General features: G+C 41.4%; 1 protein-coding gene across 3 annotated transcripts in view; it reads left to right on the top strand.

The window, feature by feature from the left end:
- Positions 1-26,946, top strand: part of ATAD2B (ATPase family AAA domain containing 2B) — a 173,179-nt gene that overhangs the window by 118,786 nt on the left and 27,447 nt on the right. For all 3 annotated transcript variants that reach the window (XM_084624746.1, XM_084624747.1, XM_084624748.1), the window contains exons 23-24: positions 9,421-9,543; positions 23,255-23,392. In XM_084624746.1, the coding sequence (XP_084480872.1) occupies positions 9,421-9,543; positions 23,255-23,392 (261 nt within the window). The remainder of the gene's footprint in view (positions 1-9,420; positions 9,544-23,254; positions 23,393-26,946) is intronic.

Below are 26,946 nucleotides of genomic sequence, written 5' to 3' on the forward strand. Positions count from 1 at the left end.
GAGGCCAGTGGCCTCTCTTCCTTCATCTTTGTCATCACCAGATGACACAATGGTAGCAGATGCTTCCTCTCCAGTGCTGAACACTTTTGGGCACAGGAGGACCTCCTTAGATGATCGGCATTGGCCTTAGGGAAACACTCACAAGTTAGTGGATATTTTATTCCTAGAACCTTGGGAGAAGTAGTTCTCCCTGTTAACAATGCACTATTGGAACGTGCTGAGGCTTTGTGGAACACCCCAACATCTTTGACATCTATGAGGAAGCATATGAACAATCATTATGTATTTATGTAGGGATTCAAGTGTTTTTATTTGCATCCTGCCCCTAAGTTGCTTGTCATGACAGTAGCCCATGAGAGGTCACATCAAGGGAGGTACAAGTCCACTCCCAAGGACAAAGAATTTGGATCTCCTGGGCAGGAAAATGTATTCAGCCTCCTCCTCACAAATGCAAATTGCAAACCAGAAGGTGCCGCTATTCAAATGTAAGGCATTACTCCAGGATCTTTGTTACTGATGAAGATTCTGTCTAGCTGGTTTGATTGAAATTAATCATTCAGTGCTGTTCCTTGGAAAAATTGGAACCTAGGATACAAATCTTATATGCATCAACAGTGCACTTACTACTTAGGCCAGTTGGATTTTGAGCTGAAGTAATTTCCTGGAATTTCCATGTACAGCTTGCATACAGTATTTGGGACTGTGGAGACTTGGATAATTGCATAACCAGTTAATAGGTAGGAGTTGTTCCTAATGGCAAAAATCTGATACTGTAGGGTCAGATTTAATGTACTTAATCTCATTTCATTCCCTAGGAATAGTTGCAATTTAACAGAATGTGTTGGCCCCTTCAAAACCAGGCACCACCAGCCCAAGTGTCACTGGAGGCTCAGCGCTTCAGTATTCGGAAACGTAATCTGCGGAGGTCCTGGGAATTGTAGTATGGGGGTTCAGATGACTGTGACCCTTATGACTGAGGTCAGGTGGGTTCAGGACTGAATATAGTGCAACGGTGGGAGAGTCCAGGGCAGGAGGAATGCCCCCTTCTCCAACCCCTTTGACATCAGGGCTGAAGGGACTGTTGTGTCTGGCAAAGAGCTGAAATAATCATGCATGGGGGAAGGGCTATGGTCCAACATGAAGTAGGGTGGGAGACTGTTTTGTTGACGTTTTAGTTATATGAGGAAGGGGACAGTACTTATGACCTAATTGGCAGGCCAAGTCACTTCAACTCACCAGAACTGCTTGAAAACTACAGAGCAGAAGGAAACCAAGGGGGAAACGGAGGCAATAACCACGTCCCTCTACTATAGGGGGAGAAGCTGCTTTTACATCTGGCTTGATTCTGTTTTTATCCATTCATTTTCCTTGGGTGACAACTTTCCATTTAAGATTAGTGCTCCATACCAAGCACCCCTAAGGTTACATAACATCCATTAGCGTTATTTCAGAGGTTCTCCCTTTTGTGAGATACCTCACTGTTTGTTCAAGAACTTGTTCATTAATTTATATTGGTCATTGTCTGTTCCAAGAGCTAACTCCTCTAGTCAGAGCATTCCCTTAGAAGGTTGCTGGTCACACTATACTTCATGTAAAATAGAACTGTATAGCTGCTATTTTTCTTTTCTTGAGACAGTGTTGGGACTTCCCATGTTATTCAACTGTACTCTCCAGTAGTTAAATGGGAACACTTGATGGTTTAATAGTTCAGAAGCAGATTTAACTATTCCATGTTTCCAGTTTTGGGTAGGAATTCCAAACTGATAGTTTTTCTATGAGTTCCTGTGCATGTGGATCCCACTCATGGTGCACAGATGCCTTCTGGACAGGAGTCAAATGTTTTTATCAGGAGAGTCCACCAAGAGTTGCTCATGCACCCTTCACACCTCTCCACTCCCTTCCGTGGATATAAAGTACATCGTGTCCCTGCTCACTACTCAGTGTCTTCTAATAGCCCCCCTGCTGAGAGTCGGAACAATTCAGTGTCCTATCTTAGCATAGATAGCTCTGTTGGTGTTTGTTTTCTTTGTGAATATTTTTCTTTTATTATTTAGGATAGTTATTTAGAATTGTGTTCGCACATTGGAAAAAAAAATTAGGTTAGTACTGTTAATTAGCCCATGAACTGTTACATTATTGTCAAGGGCCTTTATGCAGGAACATCATTCGCTAGGCTTCAAGTCATGTCCATCATGTTGGAAGATAAATCCCCTCATGGATAGACACAATGCTTGTTTGTTTTGTTTAGGTGAGAAACAGATTCCTTTAAAGTGTGCCATTTGCTGGGCCTTGAGGAAGTGCACTCAAAAATCTTCAGAGTACATACTAAGACTCTTTCTAATGGAGAAGTCTGTGAGATTACAGTTGGACTTTGACATGCCACAGCTGCAGGATTTTTAGTGTTGATGCTGAAGATCCAGCCTGAAAGTGCCTTGGAGATGAGGGAGATAACTCTGAGCTCTGTACCCCCTAAGAAGCATCTTTCTTCTCACAAGAGCTCTGAAACTTGGCAGGTGAAGAGGTCAGACACCCCTCCTGCCATGGATGTAAAAACCATTCTTCCAGACCACTTCTAGGCCTCTATCCCATTCCTTAGTTCCATGCAACAGGAAGGTGGAATTACAGATACAGAGGAATCCACTTAAGGTGGCAACAGGCAAACTGGCACTGAGAATTAATGCAGCACTGGAGAGTCCAGTCTTCACACTGGCTTTGCATTTAAAGATGTCCCTAAAGTAATCTTTGTCATGAGGTCACTTGGTATTGAAGCTACATCATACCCTGACATGTGCCAAAGCTCCGGTATGGCGGTGACTGTACTCTAACTCCTTGGCACCAGGTCAGAGGACATCTAAGACTACGAGGTCAACTCCTATGGTACCGAGATTATCAACCCTGATGAGGAGTGAATACTACCTATGATACCAAGCTCAACACCCTCCACGCACATGATACAAGGAATGTTTTTGGCTTTCTCTTTTAGGGACACATCTGACATAAGAGTGACTCTTGAACTGGGACTCATTTATTAGAATATTCTCCTTTGTTGGCTAGATCAGTCTCCACCAGAACAGCCCAGAATGTCTGTCATTTAAAGATATATTGCTGGGTCCCCAAGTTCAGAGTCATACAAAGCCATCTTCTCTATAATGGATGGTGGCACCTTCCAGCTCAGCTCCCTTCTTGGAGGATTTTTCACCTTCTCAGGCATCTAGCAAGCAGCAGTTTCTGGAACCTCAGTCACCTTCACCGACTCCTTCAAGAGAAAGGGAGTACAGTAGCACCTCAGAGTTACGAACACCTCAGGAATGGGGGTTGTTCCTAACGCTGAAATGTTAGTAACTATGAACAAAACATTATGGTTGTTCTTTCAAAAGTTTACAATTGAACATTGATTTAGTACTGCTTTTGAAGCTTTACTATGCAAAAGAAAAAATGTGTTTTCCCTTTATTTTTTAGTAGTTTACATTTAACACAGTACTGTACTGTATTTGCGTCCCCGTTTCCCCCTCTTGCCCCCCCCCCCCCTTTTTTTTTTGTCTCTGCTGCTGCCTGATTGTGTACTTCCGGTTCGAAATGAGGTATATGGTTGACTGATCAGTTCGTAACTCTGGGGTTCTTGGGCTAATGTGCCCTACCTGTATGGATTCTAGCCTTGGCCATACAGGCCTGGCTGGCCTCAACACTGAAGAACCCCAAGCCATCATTCAGCTTCTCTGAAGGAACCTGCATTTTAATTGTGTCGGAAAAGTCCTCAGGGACTTGTTCCTTCCCCTGTACCTCAAGTGGCTGTGAAGTTTCAACAGCCTGTCTCTGAAGAGGAGGATGGAGGAGTGCAGGATGACACTTCTGTACTCTAAGTTTTCTCATAATCTTCACTGGACAAAACCATGATCTCCTACATTCTTTAAAAGCTCTTGATTCATCTTAAAATCATCCATTATTTTAGGAGAGTAGAAGAGGCTCTGGAAGCTTCCTTGGACCTGGTACATGAGAAAACATACAAGCTATTTCATATCCTGCAACCAGCTGTACAGAGCAGAATAGTCCTCCCAATTGATAAGAGAATCCTCCAGCCAGTGGAGTATTTGTGGGCCATCACCCATGTCAAGGTTCCTCCCCCACTCTGAACTCTAGGGTACAGATGTGGGGACCTGCATGAAAAACCTCCTAAGCTTATCTTTACCAGCTTAGGTCAAAACTTCCCCAAGGTACAAAATATTCCACCTGTTGTCCTTGGACTGGCCACTACCACCACCAAACTAATACTGGTTACTGGGGAAGAGCTGTTTGGACGCGTCCTTCCCCCCAAAATACTTCCCAAAACCTTGCACCCCACTTCCTGGACAAGGTTTGGTAAAAAGCCTCACCAATTTGCCTAGGTGACTACAGACCCAGACCCTTGGATCTTAAGAACAATGAACAATCCTCCCAACACTTGCACCCCCCCGGTGCATTTCCTGGGAAATGTTGGATAAAAAGCCTCACCAATTTGCATAGGTGACCACAGACCCAAACCCTTGGATCTGAGAACAATGAAAAAGCATTCAGTTTTTTACAAGAAGACTTTTAGTAAAAAATAGAAGTAAATAGAAATAAAGAAATCCCCCCTGTAAAATCAGGATGGTAGATATCTTACAGGGTAATTAGATTCAAAAACATAGAGAACCCCTCTAGGCAAAACCTTAAGTTACAAAAAAGATACACACACAGAAATAGTTATTCTATTCAGCACAATTCTTTTCTCAGCCATTTAAAGAAATCATAATCTAACACATACCTAGCTAGATTACTTACTAAAAGTTCTAAGACTCCATTCCTGGTCTATCCCCGGCAAAGACCCAGCATACAGACAGACACAGACCCTTTGTTTCTCTCCCTCCTCCCAGCTTTTGAAAGTATCTTGTCTCCTCATTGGTCATTTTGGTCAGGTGCCAGCGAGGTTACCTTTAGCTTCTTAACCCTTTACAGGTGAGAGGAGCTTTCCCCTGGCCAGGAGGGATTTCAAAGGGGTTTACCCTTCCCTTTATATTTATGACAACCCACAATCTCATAGCAATCTCAGAAGGGTGAATGAAAATACCAGTTCTCCCCTTAGGGATCTGAATATTTCTATTCACTTCTGATGCAGTGTTGGAATGACTATTTATGCAGGGTATTACAACTACACTAATTTAACCATAAGTTCCTTATTAAATCTAAAGACCAAATGGTACTTATACAATAGCTATATACATTCCTAAAAAGTCTACATTATAAGCAATTTACTAATCCAAACAGTAACAAAATATTTATAAGCATTCGATCAAGATACTTACAAACAGGCTAAGCTCAAGGGTTTAGACCCACAATGGTCCGCTCTAGCTTTGGTCATATGGTTTATCTGTGTCAAGACTCTCTAAGGAAGTGCAGACTACAGTGCAAGACTTGACGTTTAATGGGAAGGACATGTTCAGTCCAAAGACAGACACAAAGTTGCACTCCAAGGATTCTTGGACCATGCTCGGATCTTTGGGCCTTTACATCCCAAATTTTAGAAAAAAGTATTATAAATCCCAGTTCTCTTCTAGGCAGAAATGTTAATCAACTACTGCATCTTTTTAACCATCAGAAACAATCAAGCCAGTTCAGAAAAAGAGAGAGGTTCCAAAAGAGAAAAACAGCCTTGTCATCTACTATCCAACCATCTCAGTCACAGAAGCAATAATTTTGATGCTTTGGTTGGGTATATGGCACAGAACAATGTGGATCTGTATCCCTCTCTCTTGCCCCTCTTCCTGTTTTGGTTCCTGCCTCTCTTCGCGGATGTCTGGACTGCAATAACATCAGACTGTTGGGTCTTGTAGGTAATCCAAGAGGGACATACCCTCCAATTTCGTACCTTCCCCCATCTCTTTTCAAGAAATTATGTCACATGAGTCTCATGCACCAAGAAATACATTGTCTACTGGAACTGGGTGTGATAGAGCCTCAACTGTTAGCCGTCAGAGAGAGAGGATTTTATTCCCCTTATTTTCTTGTACTAAAGAAGAAAGGAGCTGGTGACCCATACTAAATCTCAGGCTCCTCAGATAACCAGTGTCAAATTTCACCTGGTGACTCTTGCATCCACCATACCCTCTTTAGATGACACGTACTGGTTCAGTACCCTTAACTTGCCTGGCAGATATTTTCATGTGCCAATACATCCATTGCACAAGAAGTTTCTTTGCTTTCTGATGATGGATGACCACTATTAGTTCAGGGTCCTCCCGTTTGGCCTCTAAGCTGCACCTCGAGTTTTCACAAAATGTCTGTCAGTAGTAACCACCTGTCTGCAATTTCAGTGTGTTTACTGCACCCATTACTGTCTGTGTATGTGGATCCCACAATCCCTCCATCCTCGCAGCTCAGGGATTCTTCATGGGATGCTGGGTGGGGAAGGAACCTCAGTGCTGGGTGGCATTGGTTCACCCTTATGCCCTTAGAAGGGAGCATGAAGGATACATGTGTGACCCTTGTTGGGCACTATCAATCTTCCAAACTGTGCAGGGGCACCAGAGCACAATGTGCAGTATCCACATGCTTAGAACATCTCAAAGAACAGTTACTATAAGGTAAACAACCCTTCTTTTCTCATATCCTCTCTGTAGTTGTTACAAGTCTCTGTGGAGCATGTGACTTGCTGTGCCCGTATAAGTCACCTTTATGACAGCATAACTGCATAGTCACTGAAGCTTTTACTGGTATAACTATTCTGGAATAGAATATCACACCCCTAGTTAAAATAGTTATACCATTGAAACTTTAAAGTGTTGAGATAAGAACCCAATCAAAATCCTAGATTTGAAAACCTTGGACTTTGGAGAAGCTTTTATCTGGGGCCAACATTTTGTTGTTGTTTTGGAACCATCTCTGCTGTTGTTAGATCATCTTTAGACTCTTTCCCACTTAAAACAAAGAATGCATTCATACTGTTGTGTGAACTCAACAGGGCATAAAACAAAATACTTTATAACCATACTTTGCAAAAACCTCCAGGCTTGCTCTTAAAATCTTTCTGCAGCTATGAGTAACTTAAAAAATGATAAAGGTAGTTAAAGGAATGTAAAATCGTACCTCCTTTCCTTCCAAAAAGTGAATACATCCTTAATATAGTCTCTGTTACCTTTGCATCCCAAATTCATGAACTTGGGACTGTTTTGTAGGAAGTGATTCTAGGGGCATGCAGAAGTATAGCTCTAACACCCTTTTTTTGGTCAAGCTCCAGCAACCTGCTTCATTCTCTAGAAAATTAACTATTTTTATGTTTATATTGCAGTAGTACTTAGAATGTACTAATAATTTCCCATTTGCAGAAGTTAGTCTCCACTATTGACTGATTCTACTAGTCCTTCTAGTACTTTCAGCTTATTGCTATACAGTGATGATTTTATCCACATCATATATCACTAAGGCTATCTACACTACCCTCCTGCCATTACTCATCAACTATGAAGCACCAATAGTGGTAGCAGGAGAGAATAGCAGCGTAGACAAGGTATAGGAGATTTTTTCACTGTCCTCTAATCCTAGGTGACATGATGGTAAAAAAATTAATTAATAAAAATAAATAAAAAACAAAAATTAAAAAATAGGTGTCCTGTCAACACTAGCAACAGTTTCATTGTTGCCATCACTGTAAGGGTGATAATGCAATGGTGGGAGACTTCCCAAAGAAGTGTAGATAGTGCCTAAGAGACCAGGATAATGAGTTTTCTCTACTTTGGCTTTTGACTCAGCAAATTCTCTCTCTGCCACAAAAATCACTACTTTAAAAGATGTAAATAATGCATAGTGTATTTTGCTTGGTATCCTTAATTGCGCTCTCATGCTTTTCTAATGAGCGTCTGTAGTGATTCTTAAAGTTGGATTAAATGTGTTAATTTCACGATAATATAATTTAGCCATTAGTATTTAATGTTTGCTGTTGAAATAATTATGCCATTCAGAAAAAGTAATTCAAGATGGATTATCGGCAGTCTAGTTTGTACTAAAAACAAAGAAATAACTGGATAGAAAATGGTGTTGAGCATTTAGCTGAGTGGAACATATCCCACAATGCTGTTTCTCCCCAGTGCAGTTTTACCTATTGCATCTCTGCTCATTTTCCAGCAAACTAATGTTGGAGTACTGTCTAGTCTACATTTGAAACTAGTGGAAACGAGTAATCTCTTGAGAAATATTCTTTCACTTTTAATACTTGGGGCTCCAATTTGGCCAGTGAAATTTCCTTGGTGCCATGTCCCCCAGAGCCAGCTGAATACACAGCAATCCTCTGCAGACTTACTTTCTGCCAGTTAAGTTCATAATGTTAAAGCCGCCAAAGAAGCAAACATCAATATCATCAGCATAATAGTCAGTTAAGCACAACCTTGAGTCTGTTACAATATGATGTTTATTATACAAATAAAAAGGCAACCATAATCTGAAGCAAAAAGGCAGGTGGGTGACGTGGAAGATTACTAAAAATCTTAATATTATTGACACTAGATTCTGGAAGTTTTTTTATACAGCAGATTCAGGAATAAATGACTTTTCCAGATTTTTCATATAAAACAGAGGTTTCCATAATCCCTTGTGATTTTTAAGTGTTTTAAACTAAATAGACCAGTAGTACTCACTTCAGTAACCCACTCTGCAAACTGATTTCTTGGTTTGTTTGTCACTGAAGATCAGTTCATTGAGGTGGCAGCAGGCCCTGTGTGAACTATGTCATAGGAGAATACCACAGTATTCTCTGGTCTAATTTCAGGGACTCTGTACTATCTTGAAGCAGGCAAGGCCACTTATAATTGTTCAGTGGTACTTTTTCTGCTTCTGCTTCTCTGATGAGGATTCCTGGTGATGCAGGCTTTGTGATCCCATAGCATATCTGCTTGGAAATCACAGGAAGTAGAACTTAACACTTCGTTGCATAGGTTTTTCTTTTGTGGACCAAGCTTGACAAATTTTAGGCATCACTTTCTACTATGACATAAATTAATCTATTTAGGATTGTGGAAGCCCACCTCTTGTCGTTGGAGAAACTCTACCAGTGATCAATTCAAAGCAATAATTTTCTACCTTAAAAAAATTCTGTATTGCCCAGTAGTTAAATTGTTTTTGAACTCATGTGATCCATATGCTAACTACTTATTTTAAAAAAAAGAAAAGGGGAGGAGGGGAACTGGAGTGCGACACATACTCCACAGAGGCACTGGCTTTCAGACCTAATGTGATGGTGGTCTGTCTTCGTTTATTTTCTTATATTTGTTTGATTTGCTGGGTTTTTTTCTTCCATTTCAAGGTATGTATTGTTGTAATATGTATATAATTAACATACATTAAAAACACACAGAGATATAAGAAGGTGTATAAAAATAAGTAAAACTAATGTCTTATATTAACTTTTTTTAATAGATAAAATAATTAGACACAGAGCTTGTACCTTGAAGGACACAGCACATGCCATAATTGCTGCAGAGCTGGATCCCGAGTTTAATAAAATGTGTGAAGAAATCAAGGAAGCGAGACGAAAAAGAGGTACGTTTTTTACCTTTTAAGAAATATTTATTGTAATGCAAAATATCAGATAATGTAGTTAAATAAAAATAGGCAAAGTCAAAACTAAAAAATATAAACGTTTGTATAAAAATTTGAGAAGCTTAAAAGCTTAAGTGAGTGTACTAGGATGCCTGGCAGAGGAAAAAATTATTGATATAAAAGGTATTACTGAACATGGTGGAATAATGTAATACTTGGCTATAAACTATACAGAAAGGACAGATTAGGTGGAGCGTGGTTGGTGCTGTATCTAAAAAGTTTCCATAGGATCTGGTGGGATAAATATCCTGATTGGAGAGCACTGCAGTTGGATATATATGGATTCAGATCCCAGCTGCAAGAGTACAAATATACCTCTGGATCAAGAAAAGAATACTGAGTGCACAATGTTGAGAGAGTTCAGACAGGCAGCAAAATCTAACAAAAAAACCAATAATGAGGACTTCACCTATCCACATATAACCTGGTCAAATGTCACAATGAGCAGAAAAGAAATTTTGTTAATTTTTAAATGAATGCTTCTTGAAACAACCTTCTAGAGCACATAGTAGTAGATGCTATTCTCAACATAGACCCAAGTGACCACAATATAATTACCATCTTACAGGGGAGGAAAGGTATCAAAAACTAACACAATGACACTAAACTTTAGAAAGGGCGTTTTCAGTAATATCAATAAGCTAGTCAAAATAGCCCTAAAATCAAAAGGTAAGGAAATAAAGTTTAGATTTAGCATGGATGCTACTTAAGAAAACCATAGTTTCACAGATTCTAGGGCCAGAAGGCACCATTGTGATCATCTAGTCTGATGTCCCTAAATTCCTGTTGAAATAGAGCATATTCTTTTTATAAAATATCCAATAGAATCGTAGTGTATCAGGGCTGGAAGGGACCTCAGGAGGTCATCTAGTCCAACCCCCTGCTCAAAGCTAACTAAATCCCCAACTAAATCATCCCAGCTAGGGCTTTGTCAAGCCTGACCTTAAAAACATCTAAGGAAGGAGATTCCACAATCTCCATAGGTAACCCATTCCAGTGCTTCACCACCCATCTAAAAAAAAGTTTTTCCTAATATCCAATCTAAACCTCCCTATAAGCGTGTGGGACTCACCCCCGTGGTGCCTCCTGCTGGTGTCCTGGGACTTAGCTCTACTTCCAGCTTTGGAGCGCCCTCTTCAGGCTGGTGTCCCGCTTACGCCAGGCCCCCATGTCCCTCCCGGATTGGTGTCCCTTGTACGCCAGGGTGCTGCCCCCTGGCAGTAACCCCTCACTTGCAGGGTTTCCCCACCCAGGGGAACCCCTGTCCCCACCTCGCCTCAGTCTTTGGCTACTGCAGTCACTATCTAGCCCCTGTTCACTGGGGCTGACTGCAGTATATAAGCCACTCATCACAGGCAAGGGGTTTTTTGGACCTGCTGCCTCTGCCTACCCGCGGGCTGCCCCCTGCAACTCCAGTACCTAACTGGCCTTTGACTAGGCCACAGCCTGGGGGGTTTCTAGGCCAGAGCTCCCCAGCTCCCTTGGCCTTCCCCCAGCCCTGTTCCACTCTAGGCACTTGGTTAGGCTCCCCAGCAGCCAGGCCCTTCTCGCTCTACAGACAGAGAGAGTCTGTTTGGACTCCTGGCTCACAGCCTCTTATAGGGGCCAGCTGGGCCCCGATTGGGGCATGGCCCCAGCTGTTGCTGCCTTCCCCAATCAGCCCAGGCCTCTTGTAACCAGCCACAGCCTTCTCCTGGGCTGTTCTAAGCCCCTCTGCACAGGAGCGGGTATCTACCCCGCTACACTCCCCCACTGCAGCTTGAGACCGTTTACTCCTTGTTCTGTCATCTGCTGCCACTGAGAACAGTCTAGATCCAGCCTCTTTTTGGAACCCCCTTTCAGGTAGTTGAAAGCAGCTATCAAATCCCCCCTCATTCTTCTCTTCTGCAGACTAAACAATTCCAGTTCCCTCAGCCTCTCCTCATAAGTTATGTGCTCCAGTCCCTAATCATTTTTGTTGCCCTCCGCTGGACTCTTTCCAATTTTTCCACATCCTTCTTGTAGTGTGGGGCCCAAAACTGGACGCAGTACTCCAGATGAGGTCTTACCAGTGTCGAATAGAGGGGAATGATCACATCCCTCGATCTGCTGGCAATGCTCCTACAGCCCAAAATGCCGTTAGCCTTCTTGGCAACAGGGGCACACTGTTGACTCATATCCAGCTTCTCATCCACCTTAACCCCTCTGTCCATTTCTGCAGAATTGCTACCTAGCCACTCGGTCCCTAGTCTGTCACAGTGCATGGGATTCTTCCTTCCTAAGTGCAGGACTCTGGACTTGTCTTTGTTGAACCTCATCATATTTCTTTTGGCCCAATCCTCTAATTTGTCTAGGTCCGTCTGTATCCTATCCCTATCCTCCAGTGTATCTGCCACCCCTCCCAGTTTAGTGTCATCTGCAAACTTGCTGAGGGTGCAATCCACGCCATCCTCCAGATCATTAATGAAGATATTGAACAAAACCGCCCGAGGACCGACCCTTGGGGCACTCTGTTTGATACTGGCTGCCAGCTAGACATGGAGCCATTTATCACTACTCGTTGAGCCCGATGATCTACCCAGCTTTCTATCCACCTTATAGTCCATTCATCCACTTCTTTAACTTGCTGGTAAGAATACTGTGGGAGACGGTATCAAAAGCTTTGCTAAAGTCAAGGAATAAAACTTCTACTGCTTTCTCCTTGTCCTATGACGAGATAACTGGGTCTGTGAAGGCAATTAGGTTAGTCAGGCATGACTTGCCCTTGGTGAATCCATGCTGACTGTTCCTGATCACTTTCCTCTGCTCTAAGTGCTTCAGAATTGATTCCTTGAGGATCTGCTCCATGATTTTTCCAGGGACCAAGGTGAGGCTGACTGGCCTGTAGTTCCCCGGCTCCTCCTCCTTCCCCTTTTTAAAGATGGGCACTACGTTAGCCTTTTTCCAGTCATCTGGGGCCTCCCTGGATCACCATGATTTTTCAAAGATAATGGCCAACGGCTCTGCAATCACATCCGCCAACTCCTTTAGCACCCTCGGATGCAGCGCATCCGGCCCCATGGGCTTGTGCTCATCCAGCTTTTCTAAATAGTCCTGAACCACTAGTTTCTCCACAGAGGGCTGGTCACCTCCTCCCCAGGCTGTGCTACCCAGTGGAGGAGCAGACCTTGTTCGTGAAGAGAGGCAAAAAAAGCACTGAATACATTAGCTTTATTCACATCCTCTGTCACTAGGTTGCCTCCCTCATTCAGTAAGGGGCCCACATTTTCCTTGACTTCCTTCTTGTTGCTAACATACCTGAAGAAACCCTTGCTAGCTGCAACTCCAAGTGTGATTTGGCCTTCCTGATTTCACTCCTACATGCCTGAGCAATATTTTTATACTCCTCCCTGGTCTTTTGTCCAATCTTCCACTTCTTGTAATCTTCTTTTTTGTGTTTAAGATCAGCAAAGATTTTACTGCTAAGCCAAGCTGGTTGCTTGTCATATTTACTATTCTTTCTACACGTTGGGATGGTTTGTTCCTGCAACCTCAATAAGGATTCTTTAAAATACAGCCAGCTCTCCTGGACTCCTTTCCCCCTCATGTTATTCTCCCAGGGGATCCTGCCCATCAGTTCCCTGAGGGAGTCAGTCTGCTTTTCAGATTCAATCTTGATTTAAAGATTTCCAGTGATGGAGTATCTACCACATCCAGTGATAAGTTGTGTCAATGGCTAATTACCGTCACGGTTAAAAATTTCCATGTTATTTCTAGTCTAAATTTCTCTAGCTTCAACTTCCAGCTATTGGAACTTGTTATAGCTTTGACTGCTAGGCTGAAGAGTCCTCAGAAATCCAAATTATCTTCCCATTTAGGCAGTTGGAATGTGATCTAGTTACCCCATAATCTTCTCTTTGATAAACTACATAGCTTGAGTTCCTTGAGTCTCACTATAATGCATGTTTTCTAATCCTTTAAGCACTCTTGTGGCTTTTTTTGGAACTCTGAAGTTTATCAACATTCTTCTTGAATTGACACCAAAATTGGACATTAAGTATTCCAGTAGCAGTTACACCGGTGCCAAATACAGAGGTAATATAACCTCTCAGCTTCCTGCTCTATTTGTTGATTCCCCTGTTTGTACATCCAAGGATTGCATTATGCTTTTTGGCCATAACATCACACTGGGAGATCATGTTCAGCTTATTATTCACTATGACCCCGAGCCTTTTTCAGAGTCACTGCTTTCCAGGATAAAGTCCATCTTGTGAGTAAAGCCTACATTCTTTTTTTCTTGATGAATAACTTTGTTTGGTGTTTCAGAGTAGCAGCCGTGTTAGTCTGTATTCACAAAAAGAAAAGGAGTACTTGTGGCACCTTAGAGACTAACCAGTTTATTTGAGCATAAACTTTTGTGAGCTACAGCTCACTTCATCGGATGCATAAAGTGGAAAGTACAGTGAGGAGATTTTATATGTACACACAGACCATGAAAGAATATACATTGTACGGAGAGTGATCACTTAAGATGAGCTATTACCAGCAGGAGAGTGGGGTGGGGGGAGAGAAAACCTTTAGAAGTGATAATCAAGGTGGGCCATTTCCAGCACATTTCCAGGAGTTAACAAGAACGTCTGAGGAACAGTTGGAGGGGAGAAATAAACAAGGGGAAATAGTTTCACTTAGTATATTGAATCAGCCACTTCCAGTGTCTATTCAAGCCTAAGTTAATTGTATCCAATTTGCAAATTAATTCCAATTCAGCAGTCTCTCATTGGAGTCTGTTTTCAACGTTTTTTGTTGAAGGATAGTCACTTTGAGATCAGAAATCGAGTGACCAGAGAGATTGAAGTGTTCTCCGACTGGTTTATGAATGTTATAATTCTTGACATCTGATTTGTGTCCATTTATTCTTTTACGTAGAGACTGTCCAGTTTGACCAATGTACATGGCAGAGGGGCATTGCTGGCACATGATGGCATATATCACATTGGTAGATGTGCACGTGAACGAGCCTCTGATAGTGTGGCTGATGTGATTGGGTCCTATGATGGTGTCCCCTGAATAGATATGTGGGCACAGTTGGCAACGGGCTTTGTTGTAAGGATAGGTTTCTGGGTTAGTGGCTCTGTTGTGTGGTGTGTGGTTGCTGGTGAGTATTTGCTTCAGGTTGGGGGGCTGTCTGTAGGCAAGGACTGGCCTTTCTCCCAAGATTTGTGAGAGTGATGGGTTGTCCTTCAGGATAGGTTGTAGATCCTTGATAATGCGTTGGAGAGGTTTTAGTTAGGGGCTGAAGGTGACGGCTAGTGGCGTTCTGTTATTTTCTTTGTTGGGCCTGTCCTGTAGTAGGTGACTTCTGGGTACTCTTCTGGCTCTGTCAATCTGTGGTATGTGTGTATATATAAAATCTCCTCACTGTACTTTCCACTTTATGCATCCGATGAAGTGAGCTGTAGCTCACGAGAGCTTATGCTCAAATAAATTAGTTAGTCTCTAAGGTGCCACAAGTACTCCTTTTCTTTTTGTTTGGTGTATTGAGACACACTGTTTGCTTACACCAAGCTTTAACAATTGATCCAGATAACTGTGTGTCAGTGACCTGACCTTTTTCTTTATTTATCACTACCCCATTTTGAGTCATCTGCAAACCTTATCAATAGTGATTTTGTTCCAGGTCATTGACAAAAATGGTAAACAGCGTACAGCCATGAACTGGTCCTTCTGGAACCACACTAGAAGCCCACCTGCTCAGTGATGATTTCCCATTTCCAGTTTTGTTTTGAAACTTAACAGTTAGCCAGTTTTTAATCCATTTCATGTGTTCCATATTGATTTTGTATTGTATTAGTTCTTTAATCAGTATGTTATGCAGTACCAAGTTGCATACCTTACAGAAGCCTATTACATCAATGCTATTAACTTTATCATAGCTACCCCCTGATACTTGTCAACCAAATCTGTAACCTAATCAAAAAACATACCAACTTAGTTTGACAGGATCCATTTTCCACAAACCCGTGCTTTCCACAAACCCGTAGTTATCTTTAATTCTCCTTTAATTCTTTATTAATAGTCCTGTATTAGCTATTAGGCTGTTTTCACTAGAATCGATGTCAGACTGACAGGCCTATGGTTATCTGGGTTGCCCTGTTTACACTTATTAAATATTGGCATAATGTTAGCTTTTCTCCAGTCTTCTGGACCTTCCCAAGTGTTCCAAGACTTATTTAAAATCAGCATTAACAGTCCAGCTCTTCTAAATTAGGCCAGCTCTTGTAAACTCTTGGATGCAATTTATCCAGACCTACTTATTTAAAAAGGTTTAACTTTCGTAGCTCCTATTTAACATCCTCCGGAATTAGTGTTGGAATGGAAAGCATTTCATCATCATCATATGAATATATAGAATCATAGAAGTATAGAACTGGAATGGACCTCGATAGGTGATCTTGTCCAGTCCCCTGCACCGAGGCAGGATTAAGTATTATCTAGACCATCCCAGACAGGTGTTTATCTAACTTGTTCTTAAGAACCTCCAATGACAGATTCCACAACCTCCCTAGGTAATTTTGTTCCTAACTGTAAGGGCAGTTAAGTACTGGAAGTTTTCTTAATGTCTGACCTAAATCTCCCTTGCTGTAATTTAAGCCAATCTTCTGTATAGTTAAGACTCTTATCGCCTCCCCTTTCAGTCTTCTCTTCTTCAGGCTAAACAAACCCAATTTTTTCAGTCTTTCCTCATAGATCATGTTTTCTAGACCATTTTTGTTGCTCTCCTCTGGACTTCCTCCAATTTGTGCACATCTTTCTTGAAGTGTATGATACCCAGAACTGGACATAGTACTTCAGTTGAGACCTCTCCACTGCTGAGTGGAGTTGAAGAATTTCTTCTCGTGTCTTGCTTACAACTTTCCTGCTAATACATCTCAGAATGATATTCACTTTTTTTTAAAATTGTTGACCCATATTTAGTTTGTGATCCACTATGACCCCAGATTGTTTTCAGCAGTACTCCTTCCTAGGAAGGCACGTCCCACTTTGTATTTGTGCAGCTTATTTTTCATTCTTAAATATAGTACTTTGCATTTGTCCTTATGGAATTTCATCCTGTTTATTTCAGACCATTTCTCCAGTTTGTCAAGATCTTTTTGAACTCAAGTGCTGCACACCAAAGTACATCATCAGTCTTTTTCCCCAAATACAGAACAGGAATATTTACTGAACGCTTCTCCTTTTCTGTGTTAATATTGACAATTGTACCTTTTCTGTCTAGTAATGGACCATTATTATTATTATTATTATTAATTTTATTTTATTATTCTGTGTTTTATAGAGGAGGGTTTTGTAGTAGTTTCAGAAGTCCTGTGTACCTCTGAACAAAAAGGAAGTAGGAACACAAGAAGTAAACCTAAATGGCAAGTTTCAAGAGAGTATTTGAACCAAAAAAATACCTTTCAGAATATGGAAATCTAAGCCAACTAACTCCATTAAAAGGAGTCTAAACTCCAGAAGGTAATATGTAAGAAAAATTAAGAGGGCGAAGATGGAATCCAAAGAGGAAATAAGTGAAGATCTAAAATCAAACAAGAAATTCTTTAAGTATATCAGAAGCTGGAAAGCCGGTGAAGGCATCTGCTTTATCACCAAGAATTAAAAGGAACAATTAAGGAAGATAGGGACATTACTAAGAAGCTAAATGATTACTTTGCATTAGTCTTCACAATAGGGGAGATACCTAGGGGCAGATTCTTGGTGTAAATTGTTACAGATCAACTGAAATCAATAGAGCTACGAAAGTTTACACCAAGAAAACCTGCCTCTTAGCCTGCCCTTTAGCAAAGATGAGGTACTATCAGCTTCAGTAACTCGGCCAGAGTCTTACATGAATGGGTGGATGAGGTTCTGTGGCCTACAGTGTGCAGGAGTTCAGACTACATGATCCTGATTGTTCCTTCTGACCTTAAAGACTATGAGTCAATGATATTGAGCTATCAGAGTAAAGAATCCTGGAGCAGATTCATAAACTAAGAAGTAATACATCACCAGGTCCAGAAAGTTGTTCATCCAAGACTTCTGAAGAGCTTAAAAATGAAGTGACTGAGCTGCTAGCAAAAATAGCAGCCTGTGCAACCTTAATAGGGTCCCTTTCTGCACATGCATTATCATAGTCTTTAATTACGTGATCATAAACTAGTTATCCACACTCTAACAAGTATCATCTGAGCATGTGCATACTGAGATTTTTTCAAGAGCTTATAACTTGGCCAAATTTGAGCATTTTTCCCACAAGAATAGCAAAAGGCATGTTTTGCACCAGAATGATCCCCATGTCAAATTTCAAGTCCTAGTTCCAAAGCATGGATGTGCTGGAGTTTATCAGAAAAATGGCTGTAAGAATTTCTTTTAACATGGGGAAAAATAACTTCCTTTTCCCTGATCTCATTCTCTGAAACAGCTGAACCATTTTTCTCTAAACTTGCCCACCAAAAGTAGCCTGAGGGAGATGTCTGGCATGGAAAATTCTAGTTGTAACGGTTTTAGTATGGCAAAGTTATAAACAATTGAAAAGGGTCTTATAATGGGAAGTGTTCAGTAACCTTAACTTAAAGACAGTGTTACCAACTCTACCTGTAAATAGACTGTAGGGGTGATCTAAGAAATTAAAGACAAGTAAACATTACAGGTGGAGCTGATAAATAGATCAAAATGATAATTAAAAATTGAGTAATAAAACATGTAAAAGATCACAGTATGATAGGATCCAACCAGCATGATTTCAATAAAGGAAAATCATGCCTTGCTAATCTGCTAGTATTCTTTGACTGTGTCAGTAAAGTAATGGTTGACTTAATTTAGACTTCCAAAACGTCTAGGGCCCTTGCAATATACTACTGAATTGGGCAGTCATGATGTTGGAGGCAAATTATTATAGTGGATCAAAAAGAGAGAGAAGTCTGAGTAGGAGTTAAAGGTTAATTTTCATTATGGCAAAAAACAATGTGCAGCAACTTTCTGTACAAGAACCGTTGTTGTTTGATGTATTTTTAATAAGCTGGATAAGGGGCAAACATTTACAGATGGAACAAAATTTTTAGTCAAGTCCCATGAGGACTGAGAGAAACTCTAGAAGGTCTGTAAGCTGGGTGAATTGGCAACATGATGGTTGATGCAATTCATTGTTCTTTGACTGGTGCCCCTGTCGGTGCTCCACGGTACGTGCACTTGTGTCCCTGCGCTGCCAGAGAACTTCGGTAGCCGTGTCCATTCAGCCCGCACATGTTCCCTTCCCCTCCCCCCCTTGTGCTCTGCCATGAGGCTAACCAATGCGTGCTGGCGAACCCTCCATTAGTTCCTTCTCAACCACACCTGACTAGACACGGAGCTGTTAGCAGTCCGTTCATCTGATCTTTCTCTTAGCACTTCAATAGTTAGTTAATCCCCTTCTTAGTTGTAGAGCTTCCTTTATTTTCTTTCTTTTGGGGGGGGAGGGGACTTTTTATTTTCCCCCTGTGTCTGGGGTTGCCCTAGCATGGGGTATGCCTGGTTCACCAGACTTTGAGGTGTGTCTCATGCAAGGAAGTTATCCCTATAACGGATAAACATTCCTGCTGCATCCATTGCCATGGGAAAAGCCACATTTCCCAAAAGCGGGTTCTCTGCCAACATCTCAAGTCAATATCTTGGAAAGACAGAGAACTGAGACTAAAACTCCTTCTCATGGAGGTAGCTCTTCAGCCTTCCCCGGACCCAAGCCAGGAGTCACCCAAATGGTGCAAATCTTCCCCTCTTCCCCACAGCCCTCAACATTTATAGACTATGGGTTTAAGAAAACAGTTGCAGACCCCTCATGTAAGTCTTCAAACAAAGAGGGCCATGAGCTCCCTGAGTGAGCCCTGAGCTAGCTGAAAAAGGTCACTGTCTTGTTTGGTATCATCAATACTGTCAGTACGGAGAAGTCTAAACATGTCTAAACATTACCCATAGCTAATGAAGGTCTGAAGCAGCAGGTACGATTGCTGCAGCTAAGGACCTGATGGGCATATGCACAAAGCAACAGTAATGGCAGATAAAAGCAGAAACAGAGACAGTACCACTGCTAAGATGCTGCTGCTGGTATGAGTGTTACCGTTAGCAACACCAAGAATGAGCCATCCAGCCTCTAAGCACTCGGTACGGCCCAGATCACCGATCCCTTCATTGCTGCTGGCCCGCCGGCAAGCACCATCGGCACCAAGTAGGTCGGCACTTCAGGAATTTAGACACTCTAGAGACCTCATGGTATCTGACATACCAAAGTTTCCCTTGCTCTGTACCAGTGCTAAGTTTACTTTGGACGCTGGACTCTCCACCAGTACCATGTCATGCACCTCCAATGGTGACTCGGAATAGTGAACAGGAGGAGGTTGTTTCCTGTCACTCCTCCCATGTTCCTAATAATGCCCATTACCAACCTGTTTGCTCCTCAACCAACATGGTATGGCCAACAATAAGCGCCACTACCGGAACCCCTTCCACCGCCCCAGTGGCCCTACTGGGATCCCTGGGTGACATACAGACTCCACACCTCACGAGCATCTAGTGTGGCCCACCATAAGCCTTTTGAGACACTCTTCCTCAGCTGTGGTATTCAGAGTCTCTGAACGTCCAGAGGAGATCCTGGAGGGAACAGGAGGATGGATTCAAGGAGAACCAACATCTCTTCCTCCTCTCCAGAGAAAGCAGTGATGCCCCCTCTGCCATCCCTAGCAGATGACTTTAGGCTATTTCAAGAGCTAGCTAAAAGGGTGGCAGACACATTGCAGGTACCTCTTGAGAAGATAAGAACCTATCGGAAAATCCTGGATATCTTGCACTCCTCTTCTTCCAGAATAGCCCTCCCCATCAATGCGGCCCTTCTGGACCCAGATAAACGTATATGGCGAACCTCGGCATCAGTCATGCTTGTCTGCACACAGGCATATCTTGATGCTTCAGCTGCCATTCCAGAGGTCATGCGTCCATGCTGCTGACAGGTTCTGCTTGGTAACAGTCCAAAGCAGTGCGGACCAACGCATGTTCATTTTCATCATCTGACTCAGATGCCACCAGCAGAAGGTTGATTTTCTTTTTTGGTGGTTTGGGTTCTGTAGTTTCAGCATCAGGGTGTTGCTCTTTTAAGGCTTCTGAAAGCATGCTCCACACCTCATCCCTCTCAGATTTTGGAAGGCACTTCAGATTCTTAAATCTTGGGTCAAGTTCTTTAGCTATCTTTAGAAATTTCACATTTGCATCTTTTTTTCATTTTGTCAAATCTGAAGTGAAAGTTTTCTTAAAACAGCCATGTGTTGGGTCATCATCTGAGACTGCTATAATATAAAATATATGGCAGAATGCGGGTAAAACAGAACAGGGGACATACAGCTCTCCCCAAAGCATGAAGAGGCACATGAATCTTTAGTGCATCTGGCATGTAAATATCTTGCGACTCCAGCTACAAAAGTGCAAACACTTGTTCTCCCTTTCAGGTGACATTGTAATTAAGAAGTGGGCAGCATTATCTCCTGTATGTAAACAAACTTGTTTCTTTTAGCAATTGGCTTAACAAGAAGTAGGACTAAGTGAACTTGTAGGCTCTAAAATTTTACATTTAGTTTTTGAGTGAAGTTATATAACAAAAAAACCTATATTTGTAAGTTGCACTTTCATGATAGATTGCGCTACAGTACTTGTGTGAGGTGAAATGAAAAATACTATTGTTTTTTTTACAGTGTGTATACTTGTAATCAAAAATAAATATAAAATGAGCAATGTACACTTTGTATTCTGTGTTGTAATTGAAATCGATATATTTGAAAATGTAGAAAAACATCCAAAATATTTAATGAATTTCAATTGGTATTCTATTAACAGTGTGATTAATTGTGATTGATTTTTTTAATCTCCATTAATTTTTTTGAGTTAATCGCGTGAGTTGACTGTGATTAACTGACAGCCCTAGTTTTGGGCCATTGTTAGTGAGGGACAACTGGTGGCCAATACAGCATTCCAGTCAGCGTTTTTTGAAGCTGACGCTGCAGCCCGGTCTAATCTCTACAGCAAAGGTTATGTGGCGAACATCCTGGTTGCACCTGTCTGGCTTCCCTAAGGAAGTACACACTATAGTAGAGGACCTCCCCTTGGAAGGCACCAAATTGTTTGCCGAGAAGACTGACACATTCCTCCATATGCCTAAAGACTGCAGGGCCACTCTCTGGTCATTAAGGATTTATACACCTGGACAAAAAAGAAAATGTAGTCCGCAACCTCAGCATAAATCCCATGCACCACATTTCCCAATGCAACACTGTTATGAGCCTCCAAGATAAAAATGCAGATTTTCCAAATGTAAACCGTCAGGCCCACAGTCTTCCTCTTCACAATCACTTACCTCAAAACATCAGTTTTGACATCTTGGTTGAGGTGCCGACAGACCACTCCCCTCAGTCAACTGCTGCTGACCAGCCCTTCACACCTATTTGGGTACCTCCTTGCTTCATTCCACAACTGGTAAAGAACAATATCTGACCAATGGGTTCTGGAAATTGTCCACAATAGGTACTCCATCCACTTCACCTCCTCCCACCCACTCCCAGCACCCTTCTCCATCTCTGTTCAGGGACTCTTTTCCTGAGAGTTTATGATGACAAGAAATAGATCACCTTCACTGTCTAGGAGCCATAGAGCCTGTACCTCAACACCGAGGTGGCAAAGATTTCTACTCTCGTTATTTCCTGATACTCAAGAAGGGAGTTGGAGACCCATACTGGACCTCAGAGGACTGAACAAATTTGTCAAGGCTCAGAAATTCAGGATGGTCACAGTAGCAGTGATTATTTCATCTTTGGAACGGGGAGATTGGTTTTCGGCCCTCCATCTGCATGATGCCTATTTCCACATATCAATCCTACTTTCTCACAGACAATTTCTCAGATTTATCCCAGGCCAGGACCATTAACCAATACAGAGTATTCCTCTTTGGCCTCTCATCATCTCTGAGAGTGTTCTCCAAGGTCCTCTCCGTAACGGCGGCTCACCTAGTCTCCCAGCAGATTATGATCTACCCCTACCTGAATGCTCGTTTCCTCAGAGCCCGCTCCTTCAGCAAGGCCTGCCAGGTTACTTAAACTTCTGTAGACTTGTCTTTGGAACCGGATCTACAGATCAACGTCCAAAAATAGATGTTCACCCTTGTACAGCTGTTCGTAGAAACCTTTTGTCAGCCTAGTCAGGCTCTTTAGTACTACATTTAGGTCCCTTGTTGGAGTAGGATGTCTGGGTTGGGGGAAAAGGTTTACTATACCCCTGAGGAATCTATTTGTGGTTGGGTGGGAGAGCACTGAGTACCCTGATATTCTGTGATTCTATGGGTGAACTCCTCCTGTTGGTGTAGGCAGTGTCTACACTGAAGTGCTACACGACTGTGTTGCTGCAGCGGTTCAAATGCAGATAAGCCTGAAGCCATCAGATTTGACAGTTTTTAAGACTTTATGTCCAATACATTCTATTGCCTGCTAAAAACAAATATTGTTCATTTAAATCTTGGTTTAGCGATGTCCATCTAAATATGTTAATTGCTTTGTTTTTAATGCAATGTTATGTTCTAGGCTTCTTTTTGTGTTTGGTATATACTGCTCAGATTATTTAAATAGGTATGCATATCTTTTATGTACAGGCTTATCAGTAACAACAGAGCAAATAAATCCTCATGGTTCCAGTGTACGGAAAACAGAAACTAGAGTTGAAGAGGCATTTCGGAACAAACAAAAAAATGCAATAGCGGTTTGGCATAACTCTGCAAATAAATGTGCATGTGAGTACTTCAGATCACATTGTATCAAAGCGAGAGCACTAGCCCAGAGAGCAATGACCAGGGATTTGATATACACCTAGAAAAGGACTATTATTTCTGTAAAATACCTGTTTTAGTTAGTGATTTCTTTTATTTCCCCTGTAGAAATAGCTCTTGTGTCTTTAAGAGGCATCCATTTTCCAACGTCATTAAATCTCTGCTTAGGCAACCATTGAAAGGAAGTGGAAAGCAGGATTTCAAACTGTTTTTGCAATGCAAAAAATACAAGTATTGCAATAGCTTTAAAATATTTTTTTCAGTGTAAAATAATTCTAACCCCAGAAAAAGATAATTTTTTATTCATCTTAAGAAGGTTTTCAATTTACGATCTTTGTGTTTCACATTTGTACATAATTAAATATTTCCTGTATTAAATGGTCTATAAGGCAGTTTTTTATGGTAGAAATTAGGCTTTAATTTGCTTGCAGGAATCCAGTTGTGAGCAACTAAAGTGTCCAGTGCTGAAAGCTGATGGGCACCCTCAACTTACCTCATTTAAATAAATGGAAGATGAGGTTGTCCAGCACCTTGCAGAATCAGGACATCAATTCTAAAGTACAAAAGTATCTTGTATTATGTTTGATGGTATGCTGTATAGGTTTTCTGAATGTGGTTTAGGTAATAATAGGGACTAACAACTATTCTTGAGACGTTTACTGATAAACATAATTAAATGAGCTGCAGTGAGCTTGGTTATAAAATTGTACTATGTGAGCTTATTTGACCAACCAGAACAAGGGGGCATATCAGAGGTAATGTGTGGGGGCAATTCACTGAGACTAGTGAATGAGCTTCCAGTTGAAACTGTGGGGTCAGTTATAAATATTTAAGCAAAAACTGGATAACTTCTTAGGGAAGTTCACATAGATCGAAGCGGGAAATTTTTTCTCTGATCTTTCCTTTTTCTCCAGTGTACTTTTGGGGGGAAGGGGCTGTGTGTATGCATCCGTCTGTGCATGAGTGTTGGTCCTAGGATATGAGACGCACAAGGTATGGTAACATCTTTTATTGGACCAACATCTGTTGATGGAAGAGATAAGCTTGAAGAAGAGATCTCTGTAGCTTGAAAGCTGGTCTCTTCTACCAATAGAAGTTGGTCCAGTAAAAGATATTATTCCCTCACCTGCTTTGTGTGTTTTTGGCATGATAATGATGCTACCTTCCTGGCACCAAAAAATGTTTTGGAAATATATAGGATAGATTTGGCATCAAATAATTCCAGTCTGTGGCCTGTATTTGTGGCATTGTTTCTTGCCCAGTCCTTCAGTTCCTATGCTTAAGGAATTAAATAATCAGCAATATGAAGTAACTGTTTGTCTGAGATGTTCTAAAATAGTGGAAGCAGAAGTTTGCTTTCTGTGTTCTCATTTTGCCACATGAATAAAGAAAAATGTGGACGCTTCACATAAAAATAGAGGTAGAAAAGAAGGTGGTCCATGATTGCTTGCACTCATTATGTGCCCTAAATCAGATTGCCACACTGTGGTCCATAGAGTGCTTCCTGGTGGTCTTTGAGGTGCTGTGCTGCTGGTTCCTTCCTTCATTTCCAGCCAGGACTCTTGTGGAAAGGAGGGTCAGTGCCACTAGTCACTATTGTATTAAAAAAACTTGCTGCTTCCTTCCTCTCTCTTCCTGACCCTCTATAGGTGACGCGCTGGCCGTTGCCTCCGGGGTACAGCGAGGAGCCATCAATGGAAGGAACTGCCAGCTTCTCCAATATATAAGTGCAAACTGAGCTAGTGTCAAGGCACTGTCCTCAGGAAGATCTGGAACTATGGAGAGTGGGAGAGAAGAAAACTACAGGGCTGGCTGAGATTGGGGAGCAGGCAGGAGGCAGTCAGTAACCTAGGTGGTAAGAAGGGAGCTGTGTTAGGCTGCTGCAAGGCTGGGGTGAGGTATCTGGGAACTAGAGGAAGAAATGGAGAATTAAATGAATAGCCAGGATGGACCACCAGTATCTTGGGGAAGAGGGTCAAGGAGGTGGAGGCACAGGATCTGGAGACTAGGGAGAAAGAACTGTGGGGCTTGGGGCCCAGAACAAGCATGAGAAAGAAGTTGGAAGCAGGGAAGGGAGTGAGGGGACGGCCTCAAGCAAAGGAAGAGCAGGACTAAGCGAGGAAGAAGGGAGCTTGAATGGCAGCAGATTGTGGGGCAGGACAGATTTTGTGAGATGGTGGTAAAACAGATTGCAGAAGATAATCTTAGAATCATAGAAACGTAGAACTGGAAGGGACCTTGATAGGTCATCTAGTCTAATCCTCTACACTGAAGCAGGACTAAGTATCATCTAGAAGATTATTTTGTTTATAGAAAAGCAAAAAGGAAATCCTTTGGAAGAGAGATTAAAACTGAAGTACCTTCTACAGATTTCTGGTGACTGTCATAATGTGTGGATAGTTTGTGTGTGATTGGTTTGGAAAGGACTGATTCTGAATGGATGGGGAATATTGTAGAGCCAGAGTAGGATGTTTTGTGATTTACAGGTCAGTGAAATTCGGAGGGGATGAGGTAGTCTTTGCTATCAAAAAAATATGGCAACATTTGACTTAGAAACTTAATAGTAATATCAGAAAATGATTGATATAGTTTGATTATATGGGACTAAAACTGTTCTTTATAGTTAACATTTCTGAAACAGACTTTCATTTTTTTCTTTAAGGCTGAAACTAAATTCAATTTTTCCTTATAAATGATGTTGATCTAGCTTTGATGTAGTCTTTTTGTATGCAATTGCAGCATCTTCCTGATCAATTTTCTCTTCCAGGAGATTTGTTTATAACATTTAGAGAATAGTTGCCAAAAATTGGGGTAAGTCATATGAAACATAATAATAATAAACCCTTTTATAAAGAAAGCTGTTGCGCATCTTCTCCTTGGGAACCATACTGGAGAAGAGACTTTTTTTTCCCCCCTCAGATATTTCAGTGGCTTTGCAAAATTGTAAAAAAAAAGAATGATTCTTTATGCAAAACTACTATTAAAACAAGTTTAGCAAAGAGTTGCAGTTACATTTTATCAAATAAAGATTTATGGTCAAGAATAACCAAGACTAGTGCATTTTTTTATATCACAAAGTCCTATCATTTGGATTTCACCTATTTACTACTTTGTGAAATTGGTGCCCTACTTCTAATTTTAATGTTAGTAATGTATTTTGGAATGCTTGTTTATCACTGATTAAAGCTCAAGGTCTCTCTCTATACCAGTGCAATTGTGTTTCTCAGGGTTAAATGACATGGTGAAAAAGGCAGTTGAGCTGCTTCTAGATTGTGACTTCCACTTTTACTACCATTGGTTGAAGCTATGTCACATTGTAGACGACCTAAAAGGGTTATCCTAATAGGAACTGATGAAAATTCGTCCCTGAAAATACCAACTGATTGATACCTTCAAAGCTTGGCTCAGTTTAGCCTATTCTTTATTATGAACTACATTCTCTTCTGATATGTTGTTATCCACTGAAGTAAATGAAGTTATTCTGGATTTATACCAAGAGCTAAATTTGACCATATGCT

This window comes from Lepidochelys olivacea, assembly GCF_965140295.1.
Source record: "Lepidochelys olivacea isolate rLepOli2 genome assembly, chromosome: 3".
NCBI classification, from domain to species: domain Eukaryota; kingdom Metazoa; phylum Chordata; order Testudines; family Cheloniidae; genus Lepidochelys; species Lepidochelys olivacea.